This window comes from Phodopus roborovskii, unplaced genomic scaffold (assembly GCF_943737965.1).
Source record: "Phodopus roborovskii unplaced genomic scaffold, PHOROB, whole genome shotgun sequence".
Lineage (NCBI taxonomy): Eukaryota > Metazoa > Chordata > Mammalia > Rodentia > Cricetidae > Phodopus > Phodopus roborovskii.
This window is the reverse complement of record NW_026126578.1, coordinates 10725845-10753771: the sequence shown is the minus strand read 5'-3', so window position 1 is coordinate 10753771 and position 27927 is coordinate 10725845. Positions and strand designations below refer to the sequence as shown.

Genomic DNA, 27927 nt, shown 5'->3' with positions numbered 1-27927 from the left:
TCCCTCTTGTGAGTAAGGGGAAAGTCAAGGGAACCATGTATACAGGTGACTAGTAAAGTTGGGAGCCTGGTCTTTCCCTTCTGAGCCTAACTCTCCTCCACAAGGCTCTCCTACCTTTATTCTGTTTCTAAGAAGGCAGTAGCCCCACCCACCTCCCAGTCCCACCTCCACTAACCCTGCCAGGGAAGTCCTTAAGTCCTTGGGAATGCTCATCACTTTTGGGAGCATTTTCATTTTGCTGAGACTTTATGTCAAGGAGCCCTAAGGGTGCTGTCTAGTGAGACCTCCTAGATCAGGAGACACTTCGATCCCATTAGGAAAGCTTTTACAAGGCAAACTTGCTCTGAGAAGGACAGCCATGTCCAGTGCAGGAAAGAAGCTAAACTCCGTTCCATCTATATAGGGTTCAGCTCACTGTGGACACTGTTGGAGTGATTTGGTCCTCTGGTTGTCTCTGAGCTTGCATTCCAGTCCTGTCAACCGCAAGACATCAGCCACTGACTTCCATCCCTGTGATAGGTCCTTGTAGTGAGAGCTGAGGGTGTGCGGGGCCTTTACCATATCCTATATGCTATTACAACTGTATGTTATGTACTAGAGGCGATGACACATAAACAGTAGAACCCAGCCACACCCTGCACCACTGTGTCTTACTTACAGTTGTCCCTATGCCCATGGCCTCTTCTGCCCTGAAGGGGAAGGGTCCTCTGTGGAGGAGGTAAAGAATGCGGACCATGTGACCCACGAGAGGCAGGACAGGAGGGCTGAACTGTATGTCTCTCTGCTGCTCATACCCAATCAGGCTTCTGACAGACGCTGACATTTGGAACTCCCAACAGCAACACTCAGGCGCCTGGACAGTGATTCTGATGGTGATGTTGCTCTGTTCTTGTCTGTCTAATACTCCTTTTTAATCCCCATCCTGCCTGCCCCTCCCTCCCTCATGTAGGGTTACTTTAGTGATCCCTGGAATGTTTTTGACTTCCTCATCGTGATTGGGAGCATAATTGATGTCATTCTCAGTGAAACTAATGTGAGTACCGCTCTGCCCTCCCCAGGGGCCCTAGCCCCTTCCACCTCTACTGCCTCCTGCACTCCTCTCTCTCTCTCTCTCTCTCTCTCTCTCTCTCTCTCTCTCTCTCTCTCTCTCTCTCACTCTTTGTTTACCTCTCTTTATGTTTTTTTAATTTCTGGTTTTACCCACCTCCAGTCATGCTTTTTATTGAACCCGCCGTCGTCTTGTAGGGGAAAAAAAGCAGAAATCCGTTCTCCTTTTTTTTCCCACTTGTCCTGGCTGCGCTGGGCCCAAGGGCGCAGAGCTGAGCGGATGGGACAGGCTGCACGTTGGCTGGGCCAACACTGGCTGCCTTCCGGGTGGCTGTCGCCCACCCACCTCGGAACTAACCTAGCTTTTGTCAGGCCTCTGGACCCTGCGAAAGCCGGGTTGCCCAGGCTTGAGCTGCCAGAACTGTAGAGTGGTAAGAGATGTAATATACCCACGTAACCACTTTCTTTTCTCATTTTTTCTCTTCTCTCCTTTCTTTCATGCCTCTTTTTTTTTTTTTTTTTTCATTTCCCTCCCTTTGTTTTGTTTTCTCCTCCTTTGTTGGTTTGTCCCCTTCTCTCTTTCCTGGCTTTTCTGCCTCATGCAGCACTATTTCTGTGATGCATGGAATACATTTGATGCCTTGATTGTTGTGGGTAGCATTGTTGATATAGCAATCACCGAGGTACACGTAAGTACATGGTGTCTGTGACCCAGCTGACCCCGCCTGCTCTAACATCCATTTGTTTCTCCCTGCTTTATTTTTGTCTTTCATTTTTATTTTCTGTGCTGTCCCACCTCCTTATTTTTATTTAATTCTTAAAAATTTATTTAAATTGGTTCAAAATTGTTTCTTATTGCTTTGTTTGGAGATTTCTTTTAAATTTTTTTTTTAATCTTTGGAACGCACTAAGACTTCCTTTTGAGTGTTGGTTGCTGCATCTTTTTCTCTCTCCCTTTATAATCAGCCTGGCATGACTCACACTGTATAGGAGGGTGCAGCTATGTGAATTGTGGAGTGAGAAAATGAAGGGGTTCACAAGTTCTGGACAACCTTTCCTAAACCAAAACTTCACCTCCAGATACTGCCTCTCCTCCTGTTGGTTTTCCATCCCCATCACATCCTAAAAGGTGTGCCCTCAAAGCAGAACACCCAGACTTGAGGCTAGGAATTTGCCTCCATTGCCAGCCATGGCCTACCCTCTCCCAGGAACTACTTGATTGTCTTCACATTGAACAAACTCTGATGTCTGCTTTGACATCAGTATCCCATGCCAGACACTTTGAGGGAGAGAAGTACTGATGGCGTGGGGATTTTCTTGTCCTCCATCTCTGGGAACAGTAAAGAGCCTGGTGGCCGGGTGATTTACTGAGAGCTTTGGGTGGGTTTTGTCTTTCCATTGCCTGGAAACAGGATCCATGTAAGAGCCTCATATCCATATGAACTCATCATAGAGAGTGGACTGTGCACCTGCCTGCTGTCCCTCCCCTCATCCTTCATAACCTGCCCCTGGCTCACTGGCCTCAGGCAGGCCCCACAACCACAGCCCTGTTCCCTCTCCTCCCCAGAGCTGCCTCCTTCTATACAGTTCTTGCACATGTCTTCTTGTTACCTGGCATGTTTGAGTATCCTCTCTTTATCTATAAGCAAGTTCTCTTGCTGTTAGTCCTTAACATGTATTGTTCGGTTTCTGTCATTATTTTTCCATAAGTAAGAGACTTGATAATGCTTGCATAAACCTTTGATGGATGGATAGAACCATTGAATGATAGCACAGAGACCTGATTCTGGGACATGATCTTAGATGTTTGGAATTCTCTTGCTGTCCTCTACACATCCCACTACCCCCATGCAGCCTGGCCCATTCTCAAGATGTTGAACTGACATGTTCTTTCACTAGTTTGATTCTCCTCTGTGTAGCCACTGTGCTTAAGAAGGAGGAGCTTACATTCTACATACATCCCTTCCTTTTTCCCCTTGCCTATGCCCTTGCTTATCCAGCTCCAGCCTCAATTGCCCCTCTGTCTCTAAGAACTGGAGTTTGTCTTTGTCTCAGTGTGTGTGTGTTTGTGTGTGTGTGTGTGTGTGTGTGTGTGTGTGTGTGTGTGTACATGTATGTAAACCCTTAGGCTTGACTCCTTCTGAGGTAACCCTCAGATAATTAAAAACAAAATCAGTCTTCCACAATGGCTGCGACCTTCTGAGTAGACTCCCAGAATGCAGTGTGTGAACCCTAAGTTATATTCCTCTTGTAATTTAATTCTCAGAACTTAAAGACTCTACACTTAGCACAGATGTCATTCACTCTGCTGCTCTGAGGGTCCTGCAGGGAGAGCAGTTAAAAGAAAGACTGAGGCATGGACTTTGCCATCTGTCTGTAGACAGTAGTGGAGACTGGTACAGAAATCAATGCAGAGATCTGCAGTGGGAAAACACGGGGAAGGACAGCCGGCTGCTTCCCATGATGGCTGAAGAACCATTGTAGCCCCAGGAGTTCCTCTGGGGTTCTTGTACTGCTATCAAAAGCCATAGCTCTCATCCTGCCATAATATATCTATTTCTGTTTTCAATGAAAACAAAGAGGAAGCAAATTTACAGTTCCCTATATAAAATATATGTGTATAGATGTTTGCTCACGTAAAAACACCGATTTAAAACCCCTGTGTCAACAGTAAAGGTCTATGAAGTAAAACCGAAAGCATCCAAGTAAATCACATCAAAACACCTGCCTCTAACTAGACCATCTCCTTGGTATGCCCATAACATGTAGCCTCCACACACCAGGAATGCCCCCTTTTCCAGATGCTGTTAATAAGACTCGTGGAACTGACCAGCAGGTACAGCCATCTGAGGAAGTGCAGGGCACCAAAACTGACACCCCAGGGCCTTGGCAGGCCTGTGGCCACACGTGTTGCCAGAGAACCCTGCACCCAGCAGCAGCCAGTAGGATAGCTGCATGATAAGAATACCATGTGCATATTCTTCTGCTTTGAGGTGATGATCTGCTGCTAGGCCAGTGTCAGGGAAAATTCAGGAAATCCTGCATCCCTAACACCTTCTCCAGTGAAGGTGGGGTTTAAATGAATCTACAAGCCCCAAGATAAATGATAAATAGGTATTGATTAGGGAAGCACTTACACAGAAAATAGTAAATAACTGCCACGGTCTTTCTGCTCCTGAAGATGCAGTCCCTGCCTTTCCAATGCTCTGACCACAACCCAAGAGAGTGAGCCAACCTCTCCTCTTCTTCATAAGGAGTCATGTCTGCACACCTGTAGCCACTCCTTTAGGATGTGTCCACCACTGAAAGTTCACTGACAAAGCAAGATGCCACTACATTTCCCCTTTTTGTCTAAATAAGAGGGTTTTAAGCCTCAAAAACTATATACAGTGATAACAAATATCAAGTATAGTCCAGGAGAAAAGAAGGTAAAAACACCTACAATCAGCAAGAGCAACATTAAGCAAGAAACACATACTAAATGTCCAATCCCAGGGTAATGGCATGTAACAGAGATTACTCTGATAGCTGTCCTATTCTGGAAAGTCTAAGTCGTATACCTAATATGCTCTAGCTAATGTGAGAGGATATTAGTTATGGCTATCTAGTCTTCAACCTCATCAAAGGCCTGAGAAGGAAAATAACATTACTAGGGTAAACAGAAAGTGTAAGTGGGTGACTTCTTAAAGGTGCAAGTAATGACAGAAACAGCAGGCTACCTGGACAGTCACCCAAGGCCTCATAGTAACATCTGGGCAATCAACTTTGGCTAAGGCCTAGAGTATCTGACAGACCATCTCAGAAGCGGGGAAAATCTGAAAGACTGTCCTACCCTGACTTGACAAGGTTAAGTAGTCTCTTTATGTTTATCTCCTGCTAGCCCAGTTAGGACAACGTGTCCAATGTTAGCAGTCAAGGCAGGAGCAGTTCTTTGTCCAAAAGCCTAGTATCACCAAGAAGAAAATTAACTCCAAATGGAGTGTCATTGGTACCCATCATACTCTTGGGAATAGCTTGGTGCTATCAGGAGCAATTGTGTCTCGTGTCAAAGGAGTTCTAAATTAGTAAAACATTTAAATGCCATATTCTGTAGGTCTTTGAAGTGTTTGAAGATCAAATATTGATGTTGAGTACATCTCTGAGCACATAGAGAACCTGAATAACATCATTAGGTATAAGAAGCATGGGTAACTATAATCTGTAATTCTCAAAAACATATATTACCAAAAAAAGCATGTATTACTGACTGAAACCTCCCATGCAGATGCCATCTCTGCCCTTCCTATGCTCTGACCACAACCCAAGAGAGTGAGCCAGCCCCCTCCTCTTTCTTACAAGGGACCATGTCTGCACACCTAAAGCCATGCCTCTAGTTCACTGGCAAAACAAGATGCCATTACACTCCAGGCCTTCCCATATTTCTCTAGATGCACAGAATCATCACAAGCACAGATTCCCAGGAAACCTGTTCTATGCAGAAGCTATCCAAGATGGCTTTTCATCTGTAACCCATCACCTCAGGCTCCTCTGTGACATGGCTGGCTGCTGTCCTCTCACAGACTCTCTTATTCACCCTAATGTCCTTACAGTCATTTTACATATTTAAATCCATCTACTTTCCCTTTTTGCCTTCCCCAAGGGAGTATCCTTCCCTCCCAGGAAATGGACTTTTCATCAGTTCTGGGGGTCAGTACCCACTCAACTCCGTATGCTCATAGTCGCTATCTATAGCAAGGCACTTCCTTAGCCACCTGGGAAATATCTGTGTCCAAAATGGCTCTACATTCATGGGTTTGCATTCTAGTGAGGAAGCAGTAAGAACAGAGAATAAGGAGGTTCAAAGAGGGCTGGTCAGGGGCACCAGGCATGAAGAGGTGGGAACATTTATGTTCAGAGCCACTTTGTATTTATATTCCCTTTTTCTCCTCAGTTTTGAACTCTGGAGATTCAGAATGGTGTCCCCCAACAGAGGCAGGCACTTTGCAAGTGTCACTCTAGGCCCCACTATGCCTCATAAGACTATCTCAGACCCAGGCTTCTCCCCTTCTCCCTAGTGCATCACCTTGTCTAAATCTGCCCTGTTCTTCCTTTGTGAGCTCTGTAGAGTCAAAGTGTGGTGTTACTCCACTCTGGTGAAGCCTTGCATCTTCTCCAGTCCTGGAGTATGAAATCATACCTCCTAGAAGTGTTCCATGGTTGTCCATGTAAGTTCTGATAGCATCATCCCCCCCACCCCAAAATACTCCCTGATCTCCCAAATGGGAATGAGTTTGAGGGTGTGGCCAGCAGCTTTCCTGAGCACTTTTTCATAATGCCTCTTAAAGGATTTTGAACAACAGAAAATACTAGAAGACCTCATTTCTTACATTATGGATGTGGAGAATCATTTTCAATTTGTCCATTAGGAAGCCATGATTATGTTTCCAGCCTAGGCACCAGGAACCAGGTGTCTTAGGACAATTAGTCCAGGTCCCTGGGCCTCAGTTTATTTGAATGTGGTAGGAGTTGGATGGGAAGAGCTGAGAGTCTCTTGTAGCTCCTGGCCTCTGTAATTCCAGGCTGGTGAGGTCAAAGTTCCTTGTCGCTTTCCTAGAGCTCCCAGGTCCTCAGCATCCTCAGCTCTACAGGACTCTGGTGTGGCTTGTGTGGGGACTATACAGAGGCAGGGGCAAGACAGACCACTCCAGGGAGAATTGGAATAGTATTGGGGAAAGAACTCCAACCCTTGGAGTATTCCAGACAAGTTAAGGAGAAGAAATATGGAAGAGTTACTAGGTACAATATGTTGGACCACAGAAATGATCAGAGCAGGGAAATAAACTAAGGATTGATGCCTTTTTCTGTGACCTTGGCTGATTAGGAAGAAAAGGGAAAAGGGAGATGACATAAGATCTAATCCTTAACGATGTCAGTCATCAGGGAAACTGCATGACTCATGATTGAATCAAGACTTCAGGACAACACACACACACACACACACACACACACACACACACACACACACACACACACACACGTGAAATCTAGGCAAGGCAAGCAGTCTTCCAAAGCCTTACAGCTAACTGACTGGTGACAAGTCTATGATTCAAAGCCATCCCTATCAATCAACTTTTGCACTCCCACAGAGCTACGGCCATGTATTGAGATGTCCGTCAGCACAGCAACACTGAAAGTAGGGGGTGGTGGCTTCTGCCGCTCATGGGCCCTCCCTCATCTGGTACTTTCTGCAGCTGACCTATCCAGACCTGCTTAGCAGCTTTCCTGTGCTGAAGCTTACTTTGCCAAGGGATGCTTGATACTCCTGGAATGCTCACACAGAGCATTGGGTGGGGACCTCACAGGGTCAGAAGGGGACTTACTCTAGGAAGAGCAGATATAGAGATGGAATGCACATTATATCCACTGGTCAAACCAACAGGGACAAGAGACAAGGAGAGAGAACAGGAGGATGACATAGAGGTTCGGGTTAGTTTCAGGAAAGGATGGGTTATGATGCTAACTCCAGGTCTCCCCCACTGCCATCCCTGGTGCTGTCTTTCCCCCTCAGCATCTTTCTAGCACAGATCCACAGGCACAACTTACTGGTCCCCTGGCAATGAAGCTTGTCAGCTCCTTCCCTACCTCCAGTTCCTTCCTACAGTGGAGAAAAGCCTGGGCATGGAGACTGCTGCCTGCTATGTGTCCACCCCTACAAATATGAGAAACTCACAAAGTAGAAAACAAGACAGACATAACCATAGGCTTAAACTGCTTATCTTGGGGCATCGTGGGCATCCAGTGGTAGTGGTGGTTCCAGGCCCCCTATGTAGTACACCAGGGGGTTTCACTTGCAGCCAGGAAGGTACTGAAGACCCAGATGATCACGTGAGGTTGTCTAGGGATCAGCATCTGGCCTGGCTATGCTTCTTCCCACACAGAACTTACTCATGATCACGCCCTGCCTCTGTTGTGAATGGTTATTTCTGACACCATGTAAGCACAGTGTGTGGGAGATGCTAAAGAGACAATACTCCAGCCAAACAAAAGCTTCCTGAGTAGTATGGCTTTAAGGCTCAAGAAAACGTTACCCAAGAGTTTCTCTGTCTTTTTTGCAAAGTTGTCATCACCTGGGCTGGGGAGCCTAGGACACAGATCTCAGAGAGCCCTCATTCCCCAAGCTACTGTGAAATCTAGTCTTCTGCTGTGAAGACACCACCTAAGGACTATCAAGCTAGGGCACGATCCTAAAACAGTAAAATACCAGAGAAATAGTCAGACCTGAGCCTAAATTTTGAAGTAAAATATAGCTTAAGTAGATGATGCCGTAATCCATGCAACAAATGGCCAAGTAAAAGAGCATCAGGAGGGAAGGTGGTCAGGACTAATGAATCTCCAATGAATCCTCCAATGAGGGATCACCAATGTTCAAGAGGGTTAAATAAACTATTTTATTTCTTTGTAATGGCTAAGGCTGGTTTAGTGGGGCCAGCTGAGCTAGTGAATTTTCTAAATTGCCTCCATTTTTGCTCTTATTTAGGATGAGATTGATACAGAAGTCCTTCAAGGGCTGACCCAATGTACTTGAAAGTGATGAGTAGCTGTGATGACATTAGAGTGTTCCTCAGAGCAAAGCAACAACCCAAAACAACCTCACTTCAGAGCCCCTGACAATTCTACAGATCAGATGGCCTCCACATGGCTCTCCTATTCCACTGCCAAATCTCCAGAAACACTGAACTCCTTATCTAGCAATCCATGGGCAAAAGCCCTGAACAAACTGGGGGGGGGGATTAAGGGGAGCAAAAAGATACACTAAGAGACATAGGCTTGAGCATCATGGCAGCTGCCTCATGCTGATGGTAAGGAAGCTTAGATGCTTGAACAAGAAATGCCCTGTGTGTGTGAGTGTATATGTCTGTTCATCTGTTTCTGTGTTTCCTATCAACCCAGTAATCAAACCTATTGACCCATCCCCTCTAGACATGTAGACTGGCCAGGTAGCTGGCAATCCTCACAAACATAGAATGTGTGGTGTTTTATAAATGACTAGAGAAGGCCCTTCCACCCTCCTCCCCAACTCACTCTCTCTATCATCCCCCATAACCATCAAAACCAACTCTCTATGGGAATCTTTTTTTAATTAATTGCTAAAAACTATGTTACCAAGAAGTTATTTTCAGACTTCAAGAAAATATGTATTTATGAACAGTTCTTTCCTTCAAAAACTCCATTACATGTTTCTTTGTTTGCACCTTAAAAACACGAGGCAACATCTGAAAGTCGATGGTGAGGGCCTAGGCTACAGCACCAGTGGGTGAGATCAGTTAAGTGTGACTGCTACATGCTAAAGCCCAGTGTTGGGGTATTTCCCTGGAAATTTACTAGGGAAACTGGGAGAGGAGGGGTCTTGAGATGCCCCTGTAAGCTCTTGCCCCCAAACAAGTTCAGCAGTCTAACCCTGGAAAGCAATTTCTTGGGACACTGTTGATGGTATCCTAAATTGTGTACAAGGCCTTCAGCATTAAAAAGCAGGGAAACCTACTCCCATGTCAATGGCCAAGGGGTCTCCTCTTCCCTAATCTGAGCTCTAAACAAGGCCATGCCCAACCTGAGCTTGGTCTTTTAGAGAAAGCTCCTTCTGGAGAAGTTGCAGGCTACCTCCTTAGATTTTCTCTAGTCGTAATTAGAATTCAGCTTTCTCTAACCTGAGAGGCTGTCACCCTGGAGCTCTTCTGTTTAGTGTTTATGCGTGGACAGTGATGGGCACACGTGAACCAGGGTTTGTCTTTGGCCCAGCACTTCATAAAGAAGGCTAGAGTGTAGAAAATGGACGTCCTAGAAGGTTAGCTTGAAACAGACTGAAAACAAAAACTAGACAAAAATTGAGTCTACCCACAAATCTGGAAGGCCTTACTTCCTCCTCTCTATTGGGGCTGAGTTATTTCACTCATAGCCGGAGGTGGCCACTGACTAGGATAGGATTTTCTTGTGGGTCCTTGTGGGCCATGTGGCCTGCTGACACACAGCCTTTGTTCTCACCGTGTCCCTCACCCTGCCGGCCCACGCTTGTGTATTTCTTTCACTTGTTTCCTTATGCCCTCTCCTACCGCTGTGCCGTTCCTCTGTTAGCCAAGACCTAGAATACCAGGCTCTTCGTTGGAGACTCATTACAGCTTATCTCTGTCTGCCTTTCTTTAAAGCCAGCTGAACATACTCAATGCTCTCCCTCTATGGTAAGAACAACCCTTCAGACCACATTCCCAGCTTCTGTGGTCCCCCTTAGCCACCTCTTCTTATCCACCCCGACTTCCAGAGCCCTGGGAGCTCAGCCCAGCTCCCACTGCATGTGGCCACCATGTCCATTGTGTGCCTTACCTGCCTGTGCTCACACGAGCTGTGCAAGGGTGTGTGTACAGTGGTGTTCCTCTACTTCCCCAAGCTTCCTTTGGGTGGCGAGTCACCGGGATCCACCGCGAGAGAACGGGACCCATGCTATTTCCTGTTAAACTTCCCAAGGACTTTGTGTTTCATCTAATGTGGGAATTTGTGAAGGATACTTTTGAGAACTGTGACTAAGGCTCCAGGGAAAAGGCAAAAGCGGGGATGAGGTCCAGCTAGAAGGGAAGGCGGTGCTAATCAGCTCTGTAACTACCCGCCTCTCCTGGGCTTCGTGTGGAAGGCTGTATGAGAGGCACAGCTGTCATTTGCTATGGCACAGGGGTGGCCCGATAGCTTTGTCTTTTTAAAACCATTTCATTTTTTTCCCCATGTCTACGTATATTTTAAAACACACTGTAAACCTTTAGAGGTTTTTCTTAATATGAGTCTGTCTTTACTGTAAACGTTTCTATTTTTCTGGCCACGAGTCTTTTATCTGGTTAACAACGACATTGTTGAAATGGAAGTCATATTTGTTCCTGCTGTGGTTTACCAAAGATGGCAGAGGCTCTTTTACCGCCAGCACTGAGAACTCTTCTCACGGCCTTGGTCTGCATGCTGCCGGCCTGGAGATGTGGTCACCCTACTCCTCTACACGGTAGTCTCTCTGCTGTGACCCTAAGCCTTAGTCTCACATCCTTCCTGGTTCCTCAACTCCATTACATTTCCACTGTAATGCATTGCATTGCATTGCATTGCCACTTTTGTGTAACATATGAGACACAGGAAAACAAACCGACTGGACCACTCCTGGGGAAGGAGTAAGCATCCTTTTGTCTGACTGGTAGACATGCCTTACCTTATTTTAAGCTCCTTGGAATAGCTTCCCCCTTTCAAACCATGCTAATGATTCCCCAAGCCCCTAAAAGATAGATTGAGAGATGTAGTTGTGATCCCCTAGCAGCCCATGCTGGCCAAAAGGCTGCTTGGGAATTTTTTGTTTTGATTTTTAATGCATCAGACCTAGATGTCCCAGAGACGCCAGCTTCACAAATGCTTGACACCTGCAGCTGAAGTCCTCCGCTTAAGCTTGTTCTGTAGTGTTTGCTTTGTTTTGTTGCGGGTATTTTTTTTTTCCTCGCTTGAACAGGATAGGATTGGCAGATAGTAAGAAGCTCTGAGCTCCCTGTACGGTCCTTTAAGGAGCAAACCTTCTAAGGACAGAAAATAGAACTAGAGGAGGCAAACAGAAGCCCATGCTAAGGGAGCCAAAGATTTCCTGGGTAGGACCAGCAGCCTGCATTGCAGGCCTTAGCGGTTCCCGCTACCTGTGAGTCCATCCACTGCCTGGCACAGCTAAGCGTCTTAAAGCAATTGGGGTAGCTCCAATTTTAAAATATAAGAAATATTTTTGAATTTTGTCCTATCTGGAGAGTCTGAACCCTCCAGAACCCTCTTGGCTTGCTTTCTTCAGAGCCCTTCCAGTATGGAATGTGGGGCTGATCTGGAAAATCTGCCCCCCTTGGGAGGTGGTCATTGACCTGATGGTTGAGTATCTCATTGCTCCAACCTGTTGCCCCTTGCATATTCCTAAAGTTCATTACATATAACCCTTCCTGGTAGAGCTGAGATAAAGCCACCCCACCTTCAGGGATGGTCCAGAGGCCATAGAGAAAGGACTGAAGGGCTTGTGGAGCCCAGAGCTCAGCACTAAGGAATATTCCAGGACACTGATAGGCATGGTGCTGTCAGAAAAGGCCTGAGCTAGAAACACTGCCAAGTATAGCAAGTGGACAAGTTGAAGGGCTGGGACAGAACAAGCAACATAAGACCCTCCTTCAAGGGATGCCTGGGATGGGAGCCATAACAGGAAATTCTAGGGTCCTTTCTCTCCTGGTGCTGCTGCCAGCAGGGCTGGGTAGGCTGCACTAGCTTTGGGGAAGGCGGAAGGGCTCCCAGCAGCTCTTGGAGCTTTGGAACACAGCCAGTTGCTCACATGAGCAGGAGGGCCAAATTTTTGTACTCAGGTATGAGGGCAAAAAGCAACACTCCTGCCCCAGAGACCTTTCTAGGCATGTGTCCCCACCCTCAGGCTCCTGACTAAGAAACCAGCTGTGAATCTTTGGCCATAGATTCTCAGCAGCCTAGAAATTCTAACCCCACCTCAGCCTCCCTCGTCTCAGAGCTGCCTCTGGCTCTTTCTCTGCCTACGTCTCTACCATAGATACCCTGAGTGGTACCTCATAGTGGTCATGTACCAGGCCCAGCCATGTCTAGGACTCAGTGCACAGGGTACCTGTGCCTTGCCCTGCTGGCGTGGTGAGTCCCTCCAGACTGTAGACCTCTAGGGAAGGTCACAGCATCCGAGGCCATGCCTTGAGGACCATGAAAGGGCAGCAACTCCAGACTGCAGTGAGACATGGGACTGTGTCGCCCCGGTAATAACACAGCAACCCACTCCCACCATGGGAAGTAGAAAGTGGTGACAGGGAGAAGTGAGACTTGAGCATCCAAGGCAAGGCATGCTCAGAGGCTACTTCAGACAGCTGGGCGGGAAGTCCTCACCATCCAGAGGGTAGAGGGTAGAACGGGGTTCCACTCACAAGGCCGCACTCCCAACTGACAAGATAAGAGCTGCTGGGCTGCTTTCTCCCCCCACAGGAGGGCAGGAGCCTCTAGGGCAGTGGCTCTAGACCCAGTTTCCTTGCTCGTAATAGTTGAAGAGCTAGGGATTATGGGAAAGAGGAGGATAGGTTGCCGACCTGGAATTAAGGCACTGGCCTCCCACCTCGAAAACCAGGAGTTGGGGCCTAAGGAAAGAGTCTAGTGCAGCTGACCCCACCCTGGCCTGCCTCCTCTCAACCAATGGCTGTTTCTCAGAGGATCCTTTCCTGCCCTGCCTTCTTGCTGTGTTAACTGCACCCCCTATTGCCAACGGGTTCTAGAGCGCAGAGGAGAACTCCCGCATCTCCATCACCTTCTTTCGCCTCTTCCGGGTCATGCGCCTGGTGAAGCTGCTGAGCCGTGGAGAAGGCATCCGGACCCTGCTGTGGACCTTCATCAAGTCCTTCCAGGTAGCCATGCCATGTCCCCCTTGTGAAGCTGGTAGAGACAACCTCCACTGCTCCAGGAAGTGGAATGACCTAGTGCTCCAAGTCACTTTCTCTAGGGCCCCCACCAAGGGCAGGCCTGGAAAGAAACAGCTCCAGCATAGCATTCAGGGCCCGGGCTGGCTGGGGCTGGCTCTGGCTCTCATGCTGTTGTAAGTGGCTGTGTGAGTGTGGGATGGCAATGAGGTAGCACCTGGCTGGCCTCGTTCTGAAGGGAAAGAGCATACGAGTGGATCTGTGATTCCAGACTCCAAGGCTCAACACTTCCCAGAGAATTTACTAGAAATAAAGGATTGTAAGGCCAGCCCTGAGGAGTGCCAAGTATAAAGTTCATGAGAAGCACTTAGACTCCTGGGAAAGATCTGTAGAAATTCCTAACTGTGCTTCCCAGACACCACACAAAAGCCAGCTTCTCTTCCCACACACCCACTCTTGGACTTCCCTAGACCTTGCACCTAGGCCTTAGTATCCCGTGCCCTGGACAGCACAAGTTCAAGTCGGGCATGGAGTCTGCCTCCAGCCAGATGTGCTCACAGTTGTGATTGTGCCCAGAGGACTTGTGGTGGTGACTTGCCTGCCCTGTTTGGGGTCCCCTTCCAAACTCACAGCTCTGTGGATACTGCCACCCAAAGCTCTCTGATGGATGACCTCAAAGTCCAGCCCAGCTGTACACAGATCCAGTGTTCCTATAGTCATGTCCCACCCTGCTGGCCTCTCCACCCCTAATGAGAAGCTACAGACACCCCCACTCCCCTACCACAAGGATAGGGTACTGGGAGGTTTCTAGGTTGGTCCTGCCTTGACCCCTGAGACATCACAACATTTCCTTGTAATGGGAAGTGGCTGGGGTGACCTTGAAGAATGGGACTTGATCAGGGAGCAAGAGAGCCCACCATCCATTAAAAAACTGTGATCTCGCAGTGCCATCTAGTGGTATATGGGCAGCATCTTTCCTTAACCAGAAAGCTAGGTTTCCATGATCTGGCAAAAGGTGGTGATTCCCAGCACCTCCTCCAAATTGGCCATGGCTCTGTTTAGGAAATCCTGAATGAGTAAAATTTGTGAAATCTAATTATGTATATACTATTTTGTCATATATTTCACAAGCCTTCACAAGCTATGACCTTTTAAATGTCATAGCTCCAGCCAGGTGTAAGTGTGATCATTCCTCATCATTCAGATCAGGAAACAGGCCCAGAGAAATTAAGTAACATGTCCAGGCTCCAGAGCTGGAAAGTAAGGGCAATAACATGAGAGCCCATAATTGTTTTTACATTTGTCATGATTAACTGTTTTCATGGCAGTAGTGCTGACTGCTCATTTATATTAAAGTGGCTGCTTAAAGGCAGGGTATAAACTGCCACCTTCCCACAGTGGTCTTGTTGGGTAACTGCCACCTTCCCACAGTGGTCTTGTTGGGTAATTTCCATCACCCCTTCCTTCTTTGTGCAAATATATAACTGTAGTCTGAGGAGGGATGCTCCTTGATTGTTCTTGGTAAACAATATGATGCCTCCTCCATTACTCTGAAGCATGCTTTTAAAATCAAAATATGACCTGGGACCAGGGCTCAGTGGAAGAGGTCCTCAGTTCCTTTCCTAGAAGATGGATGGATAGATAAGATAGGTAGGTAGATCGCAGATGATAGATAATGACAAATGATAGATAGATGAAGATAGACAGGTGATAGATGACAGATTGATAGAAATAGATAATAGATAATGACAAATAGATGAAGATAGATAGATAGATAGATAGATAGATAGATAGATAGATGGATACTGACAGACTGACTGACTGACTGACTGCTGATATGGGAAGCCAGAGCCCGCCCCTCAGGTTCCCTCCCAAACAGCAGCTGACTGCTGTGCAGCTGGGACTGCAATGCTTTCTGGGAAAGGACCCTGCTAGCTTGTGGCCCTGGGTCTCACGGCCCCTCTGTGCTTCCTTCTAGGCCCTGCCCTATGTGGCCCTTCTGATCGTGATGCTCTTCTTTATCTATGCAGTGATTGGGATGCAGGTATGAGAAACTCTGTCTCCTTGGTCTCTTCCTAGCACCACCCCCCCCCCCAGCACTGTATTCCTCCCTCTCTTCTGACTTGTGTTTCTGCCTGTCACTCAGCCTCCAAAGAGCTGGAACTTCCCCAACAGGATGTACTCTAGGCCATGGGCAAGAGACCGACAGCACAGGGATCCCTCCTTTTTTGGGTTCTGCCGGGGGAATATACTCATAAATTAAGCAGTGGGCCTCAGGAAAGAACAGCAGAAAGTAGGTGTGTCCCACCAGCATCCTCTGCTTTGTTCACATGTGAAGTGCCCAACTGGGGGCAAGAAAAGAAGAAAAAGCTGCATCAAACATGCAGCCATCTTCAGGAACTTCCTTCCCAGGGGCCTGCTGCACTTGCTCTGTTTCCTCATCCAGAGTCCCCCATCCCCACCCCCACCCCTTCAGGGCTCCAACTGAGTCTTTCTAGGTTCTGTCAGGCAGTACCTCCCGAGCCAAGCATGTACATGAGCCAGGATCTTCACTTAGCAGCTCCCTGTATAAAATCCCTAAAAGTTCCTGAGGGGAAAAATATGTACCTTGACATCAGATACAGGGAGACAGTGCTGGCAGCTTGTCAGAGAAGCATTGCTTCGGAGGGTCAGAGAAAACACAAGCAGGCCCCTGATGTCAGGAATGAATGAAGCTTGTCCAAGCTCTGGACTGCCCAGTCAATATCACTGAAAAACCCAAGCATCAGTCGTGTATTTAGGTGCCTAGAGATGCAAAGGCAAGAAGGCAATGAGCCCTAGTTCCTACACTGAGCGCCTCAACCTCTGCATACATTTACCACTCCCAGCCCCAGCTTCCTCTGGGTGGGAGACCTTTCCTGTAGGCTGAGGGCATGTTTCTCCCTCAAGTTTTCCATTCTGGGCAGGGGTCCAGGGATCTGGGGACAGTAGATGTCTGCTGAGTCACATCAGAGACTGCTTGGCCTAATAGTCCCAGAGAGGCTGTTAGACAGTGGCTGGAGATGAGCATGCTGTCCTTCTCTGGTCGCTGAATTCCTCTTTCTTCAGGTGTTTGGGAAGATCGCCCTGAATGACACCACAGAGATCAATAGGAACAACAACTTCCAGACATTCCCACAGGCTGTGCTACTGCTCTTCAGGTGGGTCTCTGATGACAAGGTGTGCATGTGCACTTACAAGACAATAGCCCATCCCTGTGAGAGTAAAGGGAACAGGGCAAGTATGGCCTCTTCTACCTCTTGGCCACAAAGTCACGTTGTCATTTATACCACCTTTCCATGTGCAGCCACAAGGCACCACACACATCATCTGGGAGTCCCCTGACCCAGTCATTAGTGGGTCAGTTAAACACCAAAAGCATGGTGGCTTGGCATCTGAACTGGGGCATAGGCAAGCCTCAACACACTGACCTTGAGCAGCAGATCTACCTTCTCTGACAATCTGTTTAGCAAGTCATACTTCTTGGAAATCTGCCACCATGGGTGTAGCTGAGAAGGTGGTTTTCTTACACTGCCCGGAGGTCATCTCTTACACCACCATCTTGTTCTCTTGACTCACCATGATCCCTTTATCGGCTTCCATCTTCTCAACTTCCTGCTCTGCAGGATGTCACACTCTGAGACCCCATCTAGTCCCCCGATGGGTAGATGGTACCGTTTCTCTTGTCTCCAAGGGAAGTGTTTTCCAGGTCTTTGAGACCCTTTTCAAGTATATGGGGAGAAATTCTGTCAGCTGATGCCACCTCCACCATCTCCTACAGAACCTGACCCCACACCCAAGTTTATTACTGCTCAAAATGCATTTATCAAAATGATGGGTCTCCTTAACATCAGCCAGGCATCACTGCCTCCCAAATCACACACCACCAGAATGCAAAGCTAGCTATTGTAAACTTGCTATTTCACAGAGGCAAGCTTGTGCCACACTTAGATGCAGATGGCCACAGACCTCAGACTGGCCACGATCTCTCTCTCTCTCCTTTCTAAAGTTCCTAATGGCAGAAAATACCTTTTCAAGACAAAACTCTTTACTGCTGAAGATGGAAAAGGGAAAGAGGAGTGAGTGCTACAGGCAAAGTAGAAGCGTTGAGGGACATCTCAGTGGAAGAAAGGAGATGAGATTCAGTTCACAAAGGGAGGAGACAAGAATAGCACGTTTCCAGACAGTTTGAGACCAGGGAGGGGGTGAGAGCAGCCTAGAGCTTCTCCAGTCCCAGTGTCAACGGCTACAAGGAGAGGTCTGGGTCACTCACTGCTCCAGGGCCACCTGGGACTTGCATTCTGGTGAAGCTCTGCTATGCTCTTCAGCTGTGACAGCAGCGTTTGACAACTCACCCCAGGGCTTTGGAGTCTGAAAGACCCAGCAGGGTGCTCCCTGTCAGGACACTGCCCTCTTGAGAGAATCCACCCACCAGGCCCCTCTGCCTGCCTTGCCTGTCTGTGATCCCCGGAGAGCTCACGGATGAAGACTTTACTCAGAGAGCCGGGTTCTCAGTCACAGAAGCAACTGAGATTAATCCCGAAATGTGTGAGGGAACCAACATCAGGAAGGAGAGGCGTCTGTGTCATGCTCAAGATGCAAATAAATGAGCACACCGGGAGGAAAAAGGAGGGGACAGATCCAAAAGACTCTAAATTAAATGCAGTTCACATTGCTAGGGTGACTGAAGCCTAAACACTTCTGTTAAATTAGAAGAAATAGTAGCAGTAGCCATTATTAAACAGGGCAAGGATGGAGAGAAAACACAAGTATTTTTATTTTCCTTTCTAAAACATTTTTAAATATACTGTATAGCAGAAAGGATGTATCCAAAAAATGTATTGATGACCTGAAATATCAACTGAGGTTCACTATATAACCAAAGTGCAAGAAAAAATAAAGCATAGACTAAAGCTTAAGACAAAGAGAGTGGAGATAGGAAAATCCTACCATGGAATAGAAATTCCAGACAAGAACAGACAAAATGAAGAGAGTAATACACTAGGCTGATCCAATAAAATTTCAAAACAGAAGTAAGCCTTCAGATTGAAATGGCTTAGCAAGTGTAGAATAGGTTAACCAAAAAAAATAAAAATAAAAAGTCTCTGGCCTCCCAGAGGCAGTAGCTCATGCCTATACACTCAGAACTCAGAAGACTGGAGCGTGAGTAAAGCTAGTTTGATTCCAAGACAATACCCTCTCTCAATCTTGTCTCCAAACAGCCTTAACTGTTAGTTTATGCTGACTTTTTAATGCCAACAATAAGAAAAAAGTCTTAAAGGTTTCCAAAGTATAAAAACTCCAAGATCTCTCTCTCTCTCTCTCTCTCTCTCTCTCTCTCTCTCTCTCTCTCTCTCTCTCTCTCTCTGTGTGTGTGTGTGTGTGTGTGTGTGTGTGTGTGTGTGTGTGTGTGTGTTTAGGCCATCTGTACAAAGACACTACAAGAAAAGGAAAGTATAGACAAGTGATTTCAACTTTCCTAATGCTGTGACCCTTTAATTTAATTCCTCATGTTGGGGTGACCCCCAACCATAAGATTACTTTCATTGTTACTTCAAAACTGTAATTTTGCTACTGTTATGAATTATAATGTAACTATCTGTGTTTTCTAATGGTCTTCAAACCCCCAAGGGGGTTGTGACACACAGATTGAGAACCACTGTCATAAACCAATATTTTTAATTAATATAAATATAAAAGAACCTTCAACAGAATGCTAGCAGACTGAATTGAACAGAACAATACAAGCAATCAATCATTGTGTACTAGGGGAATTAAAACCTGGAATGTAAGTGTGGTCCCCCATGTGCAAATCAAGAAGTGATACAGCACACTGACAGAATGAAGGACAAAAAACCACATCTCACAGTGTGACTCATCTATATGAGGAGTAAAGGGCTTGTAAACATGCATATTAAATACTGAAAGTCAACATCTAGATACATAGAGACTGAATGTGTACATTCCAAAGCAGGAGGAGGAGTGTCTATATGTAGCTCAGTGGTGCAGTGCTTGTCTGACAGACCCAAGGCCTTGGGTTGGATTCCTAATCCTGCCTGAAAGCAAACCACTAGATCAAAACACTGGACAAGGGAAACTTCAAAAGAAGGGCAAAGGTGGCACTTAAATAAGCAATTAGGAAAATAAAGTCAGAAGGAAGAAAAAAGATAACACAAAGACATTAAAAATTGAGCTTGTTTAAAATTCCCATTAGAAATTCAAGCATTAGGACCAGCAGTATAGCTCAATGGGTAAAGGTGCTTGCTGGCAAGACTGACAACCTGAGTTCAATTCCCCAGGACCCACACAGTAGAAGAGAAAAAAAAACTGACTCCTGCAAGTTCTTTGACCACCACACATGTGCACTGAGACACACACACATACACACACACACACACACAAGTAATTTTAAATTCTTTAAATAAAGATCAGGCATGATACATGCATATATAAAAATTTACAATGAAATTTATTAATTTGTACAATTAAAATGATTGAATAATAACATTTTTTTTCTTTCAAGACAAGGTTTCTTTGTGTAGCTTTGTAGACCAGGCTGTCGTTGAACTCACAGAGATTTGCCTGCCTCTGCCTCCTGAATGCTGGGATTAAAGGCGTGTGCCACCACCGGCCAACCGAATAATCACAACTTTTAAAAACAGATAGTATATTGCTGGTGCTAAAAATTCTAGCCAGGCACAGTGGCACACAACTTTAGTCCCAGCACGTGGGAGGCAGAGGCAGGCAAATCTCTGTGATTTTGAGGCCAGCCTGATCGACATGGTAAGTTCCAGGACAGCCAGGACTATACAGAGAAACCCTGTCTCAAAAACCACAAACAAACAAACAAACAAACAAACAAACAAAAAGAATTCTTACTCTAGAATATGTGTAATAGACACAGTAAAACAACATGACCCAAAGAGAGTGAGGATAAAGGGATGGAAAAAGGAAACCCCAACAATGCCTGCCATGAGCGTGCAGCAGTCGCAGCATCCGTAGAAGTAAAATTCCAGGTAAGAAGCATTAAACAAAACAAAGAGGAGGATTTGATGCTGGTAAAAGGTTTAATCAAACAATAACATGTAATAATTACAAACAATAGAAGATTAACAGTCTTGTTTGGAAATACAGTAATAGAACTCAAGGAGAAAACACATAACGGTGAATGACTGAATATATAGTTCATAAAAAATAATAGTTTGACATAGCTGAAAGACCATCTAAATTACACAATTAAGCAATGTCACTTACAGACCTGTCCTCAATAAATTCCAAAAAGGCACATTGTCTTTGGGCATTCAGAAACATCCACAAAGTAGCCCCAACTTAAGTCATAATGAATTTAACAAGTTCTAACGCTTCTCCAACAGCAATACAGCAAGCTAGAAATTATGCACAGAAATAGCCCCTTTAAAATCTCCCCACGTGAAATGTTAAGACACTCCACTATCAGCTTAAGTTGAAAGTACAGCTCTCAGCAGTGGGAACCAAGGTAAGACGACTGGTCAATGACAAAGAAAATGAGAGCTCAAGCGTCCGCGTCCTTATTTAGGAAATTATACGAAATAAACTGATGGACCAATGAACATCAAAATAATTCCAAATTATGAAGGAGTTCACGCATGAAAATAAAAGTGTAAGTTGCCAAAATAAACAAAACTTGATTTTTAATCCTTAGGTGATTCCTTAAATACCAATAAGTAAATATGTATTTATTAAATGGAAACACTAATAAAACAAAAGCACAACACCAAACATGGGAATGTAGCATAATCATGGATGTGGAAGCCGCCGGGCATTGGTGACGCACGCCTTTAATCCCAGCACTTGGGAAACAGACGCAGGCAGATCTCTGTGAATTCGAGACCAGCCTGGACTACAAAGCAGAGAAACCCAGTATTGAAAAACAAAAAACAAACAAAAAAATTATGGTCATAGAAAAGATTTTTATAATGACAAATGAACTTCTTGCCTCATGTTTACCTCATCTCCAAGGCGATGGGCTACTTTAGAATGAAGGTACACATCTTTCTTGCCACTGGCTGCCAGAGAGCCTGTAAAGCATGCAGTGAACACAAACTTTGTAACTCCTACAAGAAGCATGTGCTCAGAGGACTGGCGTCTGGCACTCAGAGGAAGGCCGGGAGGGTTATGTGCACTGAACAAATGCAAGAACGGCATGGCGAAGCAGGGATGTTCCCGCCACTGACGAGTGGGCCTTCTTGTTATCGTGGACAATGTGCATTGCAGAGAAACATGTGCAAATCCTTCCAGGTTGCTTGCATCTTAGTATTTGATTACGTTGGGGAAAAGGTAGAAGGGTATCCCTGACTGCCTGATTACTTGGATCCCCTCTCCCAAAACTAGCAAGATACAATAACTTTTCAGTCTCTTAAAGATTATCATCACCAATATTCTGTGAAGATTTTGTTAAGGAGAAAAATGTCACTCCAGTGGAAGACCACACATCCAAGAATATTTGGGCAACAACCAATTGATCTTGATAGTACTTTTTAAGAAAAAAAATAAAGTATTAACTGGAAAATCACTGATAAACCAAGAAACTAAAAATTTAAAGAACAAATTATTCTTTGAAAAAAAAAGTGTCTCAGTGTATACTTTTCTAGATTGCCACTTAACATAAATCAAAGTGAGCACATCCATTTAGTTCCAGCTTATCAGAGGGAGCAGCCTTCCCTGCCAGGTACAGATTAGTGCTATTTAACAGTGAAATGCTCTCAATAAATGAGGAGCATTAGCTACAATAGATACTGAAAAAGTTGTCAAAATCACAACCTTTACAAGGCCCATGCTGATGTGTTTTCATCTGTGGTCGAAGACTAAATAATTCCAAGTCATCCAAACTCTCAGAAATAAAAAGAGACAGAAACCTCCCCCACTCAGGAGAGAAGATGAACTAGTACCTTTTTTTGTTTTGTTTTGTTTTGTTTTTTAGAAAAGCAGTAAGTCACAAACACACGTAGGGCACTGCCATCTGAAGACAAAGGCTAATTCAGGTGGAAAATGCACGCAAACTGATTTTATAGCAGTGGGTAGGATCAGTGAGATGGGGAGCCATCACAAAAATCACCAGTTTATGACAACCAATTAGTAAATACAATAGACATATTATGCTATCATATTTTGTTGAAAGTTCTATCCAGTGTAATAATATGAGGAGGATTGGCTGGGGTGATGGCTCAGTGGATGAGGTCCCTGCCTTGAGATCATGGGGACCTTGAGTTTAGAGCCTTCGCAAGTGTGGTATTAAGCTAGAGCCAAGCCATATCTGGAATGAGACATTTGTAGTGAATGTAGCTAACCTAGGAATTAATGTGAAAATACCAAGGATTTTTTAACTAAACAAAAAGGTACATAGCCCATGAGTCAAAGGAGCAATGCCTGATCATGCAATCAAGAGGAGACACAAGTAAAACTCAAAACCTACTAATCATTTCAAAACCATTTTTTAAAAAAAGATGTTTATTTTATTTCTTTTCAAGATAGGACCTCATGTAGCCCAGGCTGGTCTAGAAAACGAAATTTAAATTGCAGGGAAATATTATTCCACACCATCATCTGAGGATTAAAATTTACCAACACCAAGAGCTGATGTGTCTGCAATGACACTGATGACCCTAGTCTAAACCAGACAAGTGCTACCTGGTAAAAATGAAGACTTGGTAGTTCCATTCCTAAGCAGACACCCAAGACACGGACCTGCACACTTAACTACAGTGGTAACTGTGACAGCAAAAAACAGTCATTCTGAAAAACCCACTCCCATAGCAAGAATGGGATTTTAATGTACTCATGGAGGATGCTCTTGTGTAGCAGTGAAAACAAACTACAGCTACAATATGTCTACATGGACTGCATCTAAAATCTTCACAGATAAAAGAACAAGTCTTCAGAAGCCTCTGTGTGTCTTGAGTTTTAAAACATTCAAAGCAATGCTTTATATTTCCATATTTAATGAACACAATCAATGCCCAGTGAACCTGGAATGCTCAATTCCTTTCAGCAGTCCCTCCTGGAAGGTGAGGCTGAGGGGGTCTTGCCTGCATGGGTGAGTGGCCAGCTAACATTGGACTGTCACCTCTCTTGTCCAGGTGTGCCACTGGGGAAGCCTGGCAGGATATCATGCTGGCCTGTATGCCAGGCAAGAAGTGTGCCCCAGAGTCTGAGCCCAGCAACAGCACAGAAGGGGAGACACCCTGTGGCAGCAGCTTTGCTGTTTTCTACTTCATCAGCTTCTATATGCTCTGTGCCTTCCTGGTAAGCTGAGGTGGGATTCGACAGCACAGAGAGAGCGGCCAGTTTGGGGGCAGCATGGGGGCAGGGCAATCCCAGCAAATGAGCTGTCTTGGGAAGACTGAATTAGTAGAGATATCTCACCCCTGAGAAGGGCCAGAAGCCTTGGCCCAGCGTGAATCATCCAGACTCAATCTTGTCCATTCACAGCTCTTGTGGTTGCTAGAAGTTCTGCATGAACTTGTATGTCTCAAATACCTTGCTCAGGAGTGAGGGAAAGGTGACCAGACAAAGCCCCTCTCTGTCCCTGGTAACTTGGTATGAAGAAAGCTCATCTGTCTAGAGTAGAATTCATCCCTCATGATGCTCAGGGGAATAGTGTTGAGTTCCTGTCCAAGAGACCCAAATTGTAGCAGTTGGCATCCTAAATTCTAGCATATTTTGGATCCTTAGAAACCTTGGTTTCTGACTTGCCTGGGCACTGGCTGGTGAAGTGGGCTTAGGCAGCAAATGTGTAAGTCTTGGCAAGTCCCTTAGTGCACCAACTGTTCCCTGTAGATCATCAACCTCTTCGTAGCTGTTATCATGGACAACTTTGACTACCTGACAAGGGATTGGTCTATCCTTGGTCCCCATCATCTGGATGAATTCAAAAGGATCTGGGCCGAGTATGACCCTGAAGCCAAGTAAGTTCCTAGAGGGAAACTTCGACCCACCAACCTGAGAGGGGGTTGAGTGACCGACCTGTAGAAGAGATCCAAGAGAGGTCAATATTGGGTGTACTAACTGAAAACCCAGAAATGTATCAGACCAGGATGAAGGGTCAAGGGCCAGCAAGAGGAGGCGAGGTACCATTCACAAAGCTGGGGAACATGTCAGTTGGATGGAGAAATAAAAGACTCTAGGATCAGATGAAACTAGCAACACTTGCATTGGGTCATTTGGGGTTAGGTAGACTTCAGCTCCATCTTGACCTCAGGTTTATGGAAACTTTCATTTACCCATAACTGTTAACTGGCCTAAATGCCTTCTGGCCAAATGGTTCACTGATTGAGCAACACATACATACTGGGATGTAACTGCACTACTAGCATGCCTTCTCCCTGAAGCGCAGCCCTAACAAGCTTCTGTGATGAAAACTGTAACATGTACCCTGGGTTTGAAGTTCTATCATGTGTCTCTGCACTGCTTGGGGACTTCACGTAGCCCTGCAGGGAATGCCCCTGCATCTGGCCCCACCCCAGTAGGTGAGGCCTGGCCTTCTGACTGCCTTTCCTTCTCTGCTTCCTTCTCTAGGGGACGGATAAAACACTTGGATGTGGTGACCCTCCTCCGTCGAATTCAGCCCCCCTTGGGTTTTGGGAAGTTGTGTCCTCACCGTGTGGCCTGCAAAGTAAGAAATGACCTGGGTTCCTGAGGGGAAAAGACAAATATGGAGAGGCTAAATACCTGTTTGCCTTTGTGATTATTAAGGGAACAAGGATATTTTAGGTATTTAAAGAAACAAATGTGAGCCAGATTCTGTTTTAAGGACCTTCCAGATCTAAAGTCCCAAGACTAAAAGAACAACCATCGCAGTGAGGGAAGCAGGTATCCCATCTGAATAAAGGATTTATACGGCCCATCAGGCTGCATGGCCCAGGTGTCAGTGACTCTCCTCACCTAAAGTAGTGGGTTAGAAACCATTAGAGAGGCCACAAGTGATGTCCCATCACAAAATACAAACTTTACATAGACAAGAACCTGCCATTTTTATGAAAGCCCTGAGCCAATCTATGATCCAAAACTGGCTGGGACAAACACTTGGGGCTCTGATAAACACAGCTACTCACTGACCTTGAGGGTTAGGGACCAGTAAACCTACTGCAGGTCCTGCCACGCAGCCCAGTGACTGCTGAGGAGCAGTCCCTCACTTGGTCACTATCCTGCCTCCATTCTCCTCATCCTGTGTTTCCGGTGAGAGCTCTGGTGAGCTCAGAATGGGCTGGGGAAAGCAGTGGCAGAGAGCCCAGCCGCACAGAGGAAGAAACACAACAGCTGAGCTCCTTGGATAACGCATTCATGGAAAACAGAGTGTAGGAAGCATGGAACCTTTACTTATGCCCTGTGGTAGTCTGATTTCCCTCATCAGCACCTCTACTTTAATCCAAAAAGAACTTGAGGAGATTTCCAAGGGTCCTAAAAATATGAGAAACAGGAGCTGTCTATCATTCTGCTTTCTGGGCTGTGACAAGTACCTGAATTTCTTAACCCGTAAAAAGGTTTCTTTTGGCTCACACTTTTGGAGGCTTCGGTCTGTAATCACTGGGGCTGTGCTTTGGGTCTGTGACAGCTTTGGAACATTACAGTTGAGGAAGAGGCTCACCTCAGGGCCTCTTCACCTCAGAAGCAGGGAGGGGAAAAGACAGACCAAGAGCCTAATACCCTCCTCAAGGGCATGCTTTCCTGTACTTTCTTTCCACTGGGCCCCACCTCCTGAAGGGTCCACCGCTTCCCAAGAGTACTGAGCCTGGGAACTGAGCTTTTATGGCATGGCCTTTGGGTGACATTTAGGATTAAAGCTGTAAGAAGTACCAATCAAATATACGATCAAACAGCCCAGAGGGACTGGAGTGTACAGGTCATGACCTTCACATGTGCCTGTTAGGGCCAAGAACAGGGACTGAAGCTTTCTAAGTTGGTGTCTAAGAGATTCAAAATGATGCATTCACCCGGGGAAAAATACAACCCCTGGCAAAATATCACAGGAAGACCCCATATGATCTGAGGGAAGACATCAGTGCCATCCATGGTGGACATCATATCGTTCTTTCTCCTGATGACCCCTGTGTGTGCCGCTGGCTTCCTGAGGGAGGAGGAGGCTAGGGAAGCATTTTTTGGGAGTAGAGAGCAACAAAATCCTGTTTGGGTGAGTGATTTTGGTACCAGGACTGAAGTAAAGATAAATGAGTCTATGTGAAGATAAAGGGTTCTCTGTCCCCCCAGAGCCATCTCATATTCCTTTTCTTTGGAGTTGGATAATTCTGTCTGGCAAGCAGGTGGCTGTTCTTGCTGCTAGTAGATAGCATAACTATCTGTAGGCCTGAGCACAGAGCAGGAAAGAGTGCTCTGTGGCAGCAGGGAGCTAAGGAATGTGGAGGCTCAAAAGTACTTACCATAAAGCCTAGTTCCTCCCTGGAAAAGCTTTGGAGACACTGTGGTGACCACATGCATACCCCTCCCACTCCCAACAGCACCCATCCAAGTTTCCAGGGGCCTCCCAACCTCCCCATCGCAATGATTGTGCAGAGCCTTTAAGAACTGCTTGTCCTTGTCACTGATTTAGCCTCTTTTTCCCTCCAGCGTCTAGTGTCCATGAACATGCCTCTGAACAGCGATGGGACAGTCATGTTCAATGCCACCCTGTTTGCCCTAGTCAGGACAGCCCTGAGGATCAAAACAGAAGGTAATGGCTCTCGTGGGCCTCTGGTACCACTGTAAGCATGAGTTTTCGGGCCCAGCAAGGTCCTGCTGCCCTTGAGAGCCCCAAATAAACACACAAGACTTACATAATTATAAAACTGTTGGCTAAAGGCTTGGACTTCTTACTGGCTAGTTCTGTCTTAATTATTAACCCATTTCTATTAATCTGTGTATTTCCATGTGGTCTTGGCTTACCGGAGAAGGGTCTGGACCTGTTACATGGTGACTGCTTCTGTCTATGTTTCCCAGAATTCTCTTCATCTCCTAGTCCCACTTCTCTCCCTGCCTCTGTTGGTCACGGTGTTTTATTAATCAACTAATGAGAGAAACATATATACAGAAGAACACCCCCATCAGTACCACTGATAGTAGGGTGTTTAGGAAAGTCTAGCATCCCCATCAGAAAGATGTTCCTGCCTACACAGCATCAGTGCAGAGTAACACCAACAGCCTGCACTCTGATTCTCCAAGAGGTGCATCGTGCTTATATTGTCTCTGGTTCCTGAATGGCCCCCTTGCCATAACTTATTTATTTTGAACCTTTCTTTTCCGCCAAACCCTGGTAACCTCCTGAGGACTGAAGGTTTAGTGCAAAGCATGGAAGAGGTGGTTGCTATGCAGATCAGGATCAAGCCCCATATTGATGGACTTGTATTAGAGACAGGCATGTCTCCCAAACATTCAGTTCTCTTTTGAAATT

At 45.9% G+C, this 27927-nt stretch overlaps 1 protein-coding gene across 15 annotated transcripts in view; it reads left to right on the top strand.

Annotated features, from left to right (window-relative positions):
* Positions 1–27927, top strand: part of Cacna1c (calcium voltage-gated channel subunit alpha1 C) — a 614413-nt gene that overhangs the window by 565831 nt on the left and 20655 nt on the right. For 6 of the 15 annotated variants that reach the window (XM_051203679.1, XM_051203665.1, XM_051203667.1 and 3 more), the window contains 10 exons: positions 950–1033; positions 1653–1736; positions 10227–10259; positions 13350–13478; positions 15469–15534; positions 16578–16669; positions 23624–23789; positions 24324–24451; positions 25062–25158; positions 27108–27210. In XM_051203679.1, coding sequence (XP_051059636.1) covers positions 950–1033; positions 1653–1736; positions 10227–10259; positions 13350–13478; positions 15469–15534; positions 16578–16669; positions 23624–23789; positions 24324–24451; positions 25062–25158; positions 27108–27210 — 982 coding nt within the window. The remainder of the gene's footprint in view (positions 1–949; positions 1034–1652; positions 1737–10226; positions 10260–13349; positions 13479–15468; positions 15535–16577; positions 16670–23623; positions 23790–24323; positions 24452–25061; positions 25159–27107; positions 27211–27927) is intronic. The other 9 variants (XM_051203669.1, XM_051203676.1, XM_051203677.1 and 6 more) reach the window with 4 other exon arrangements.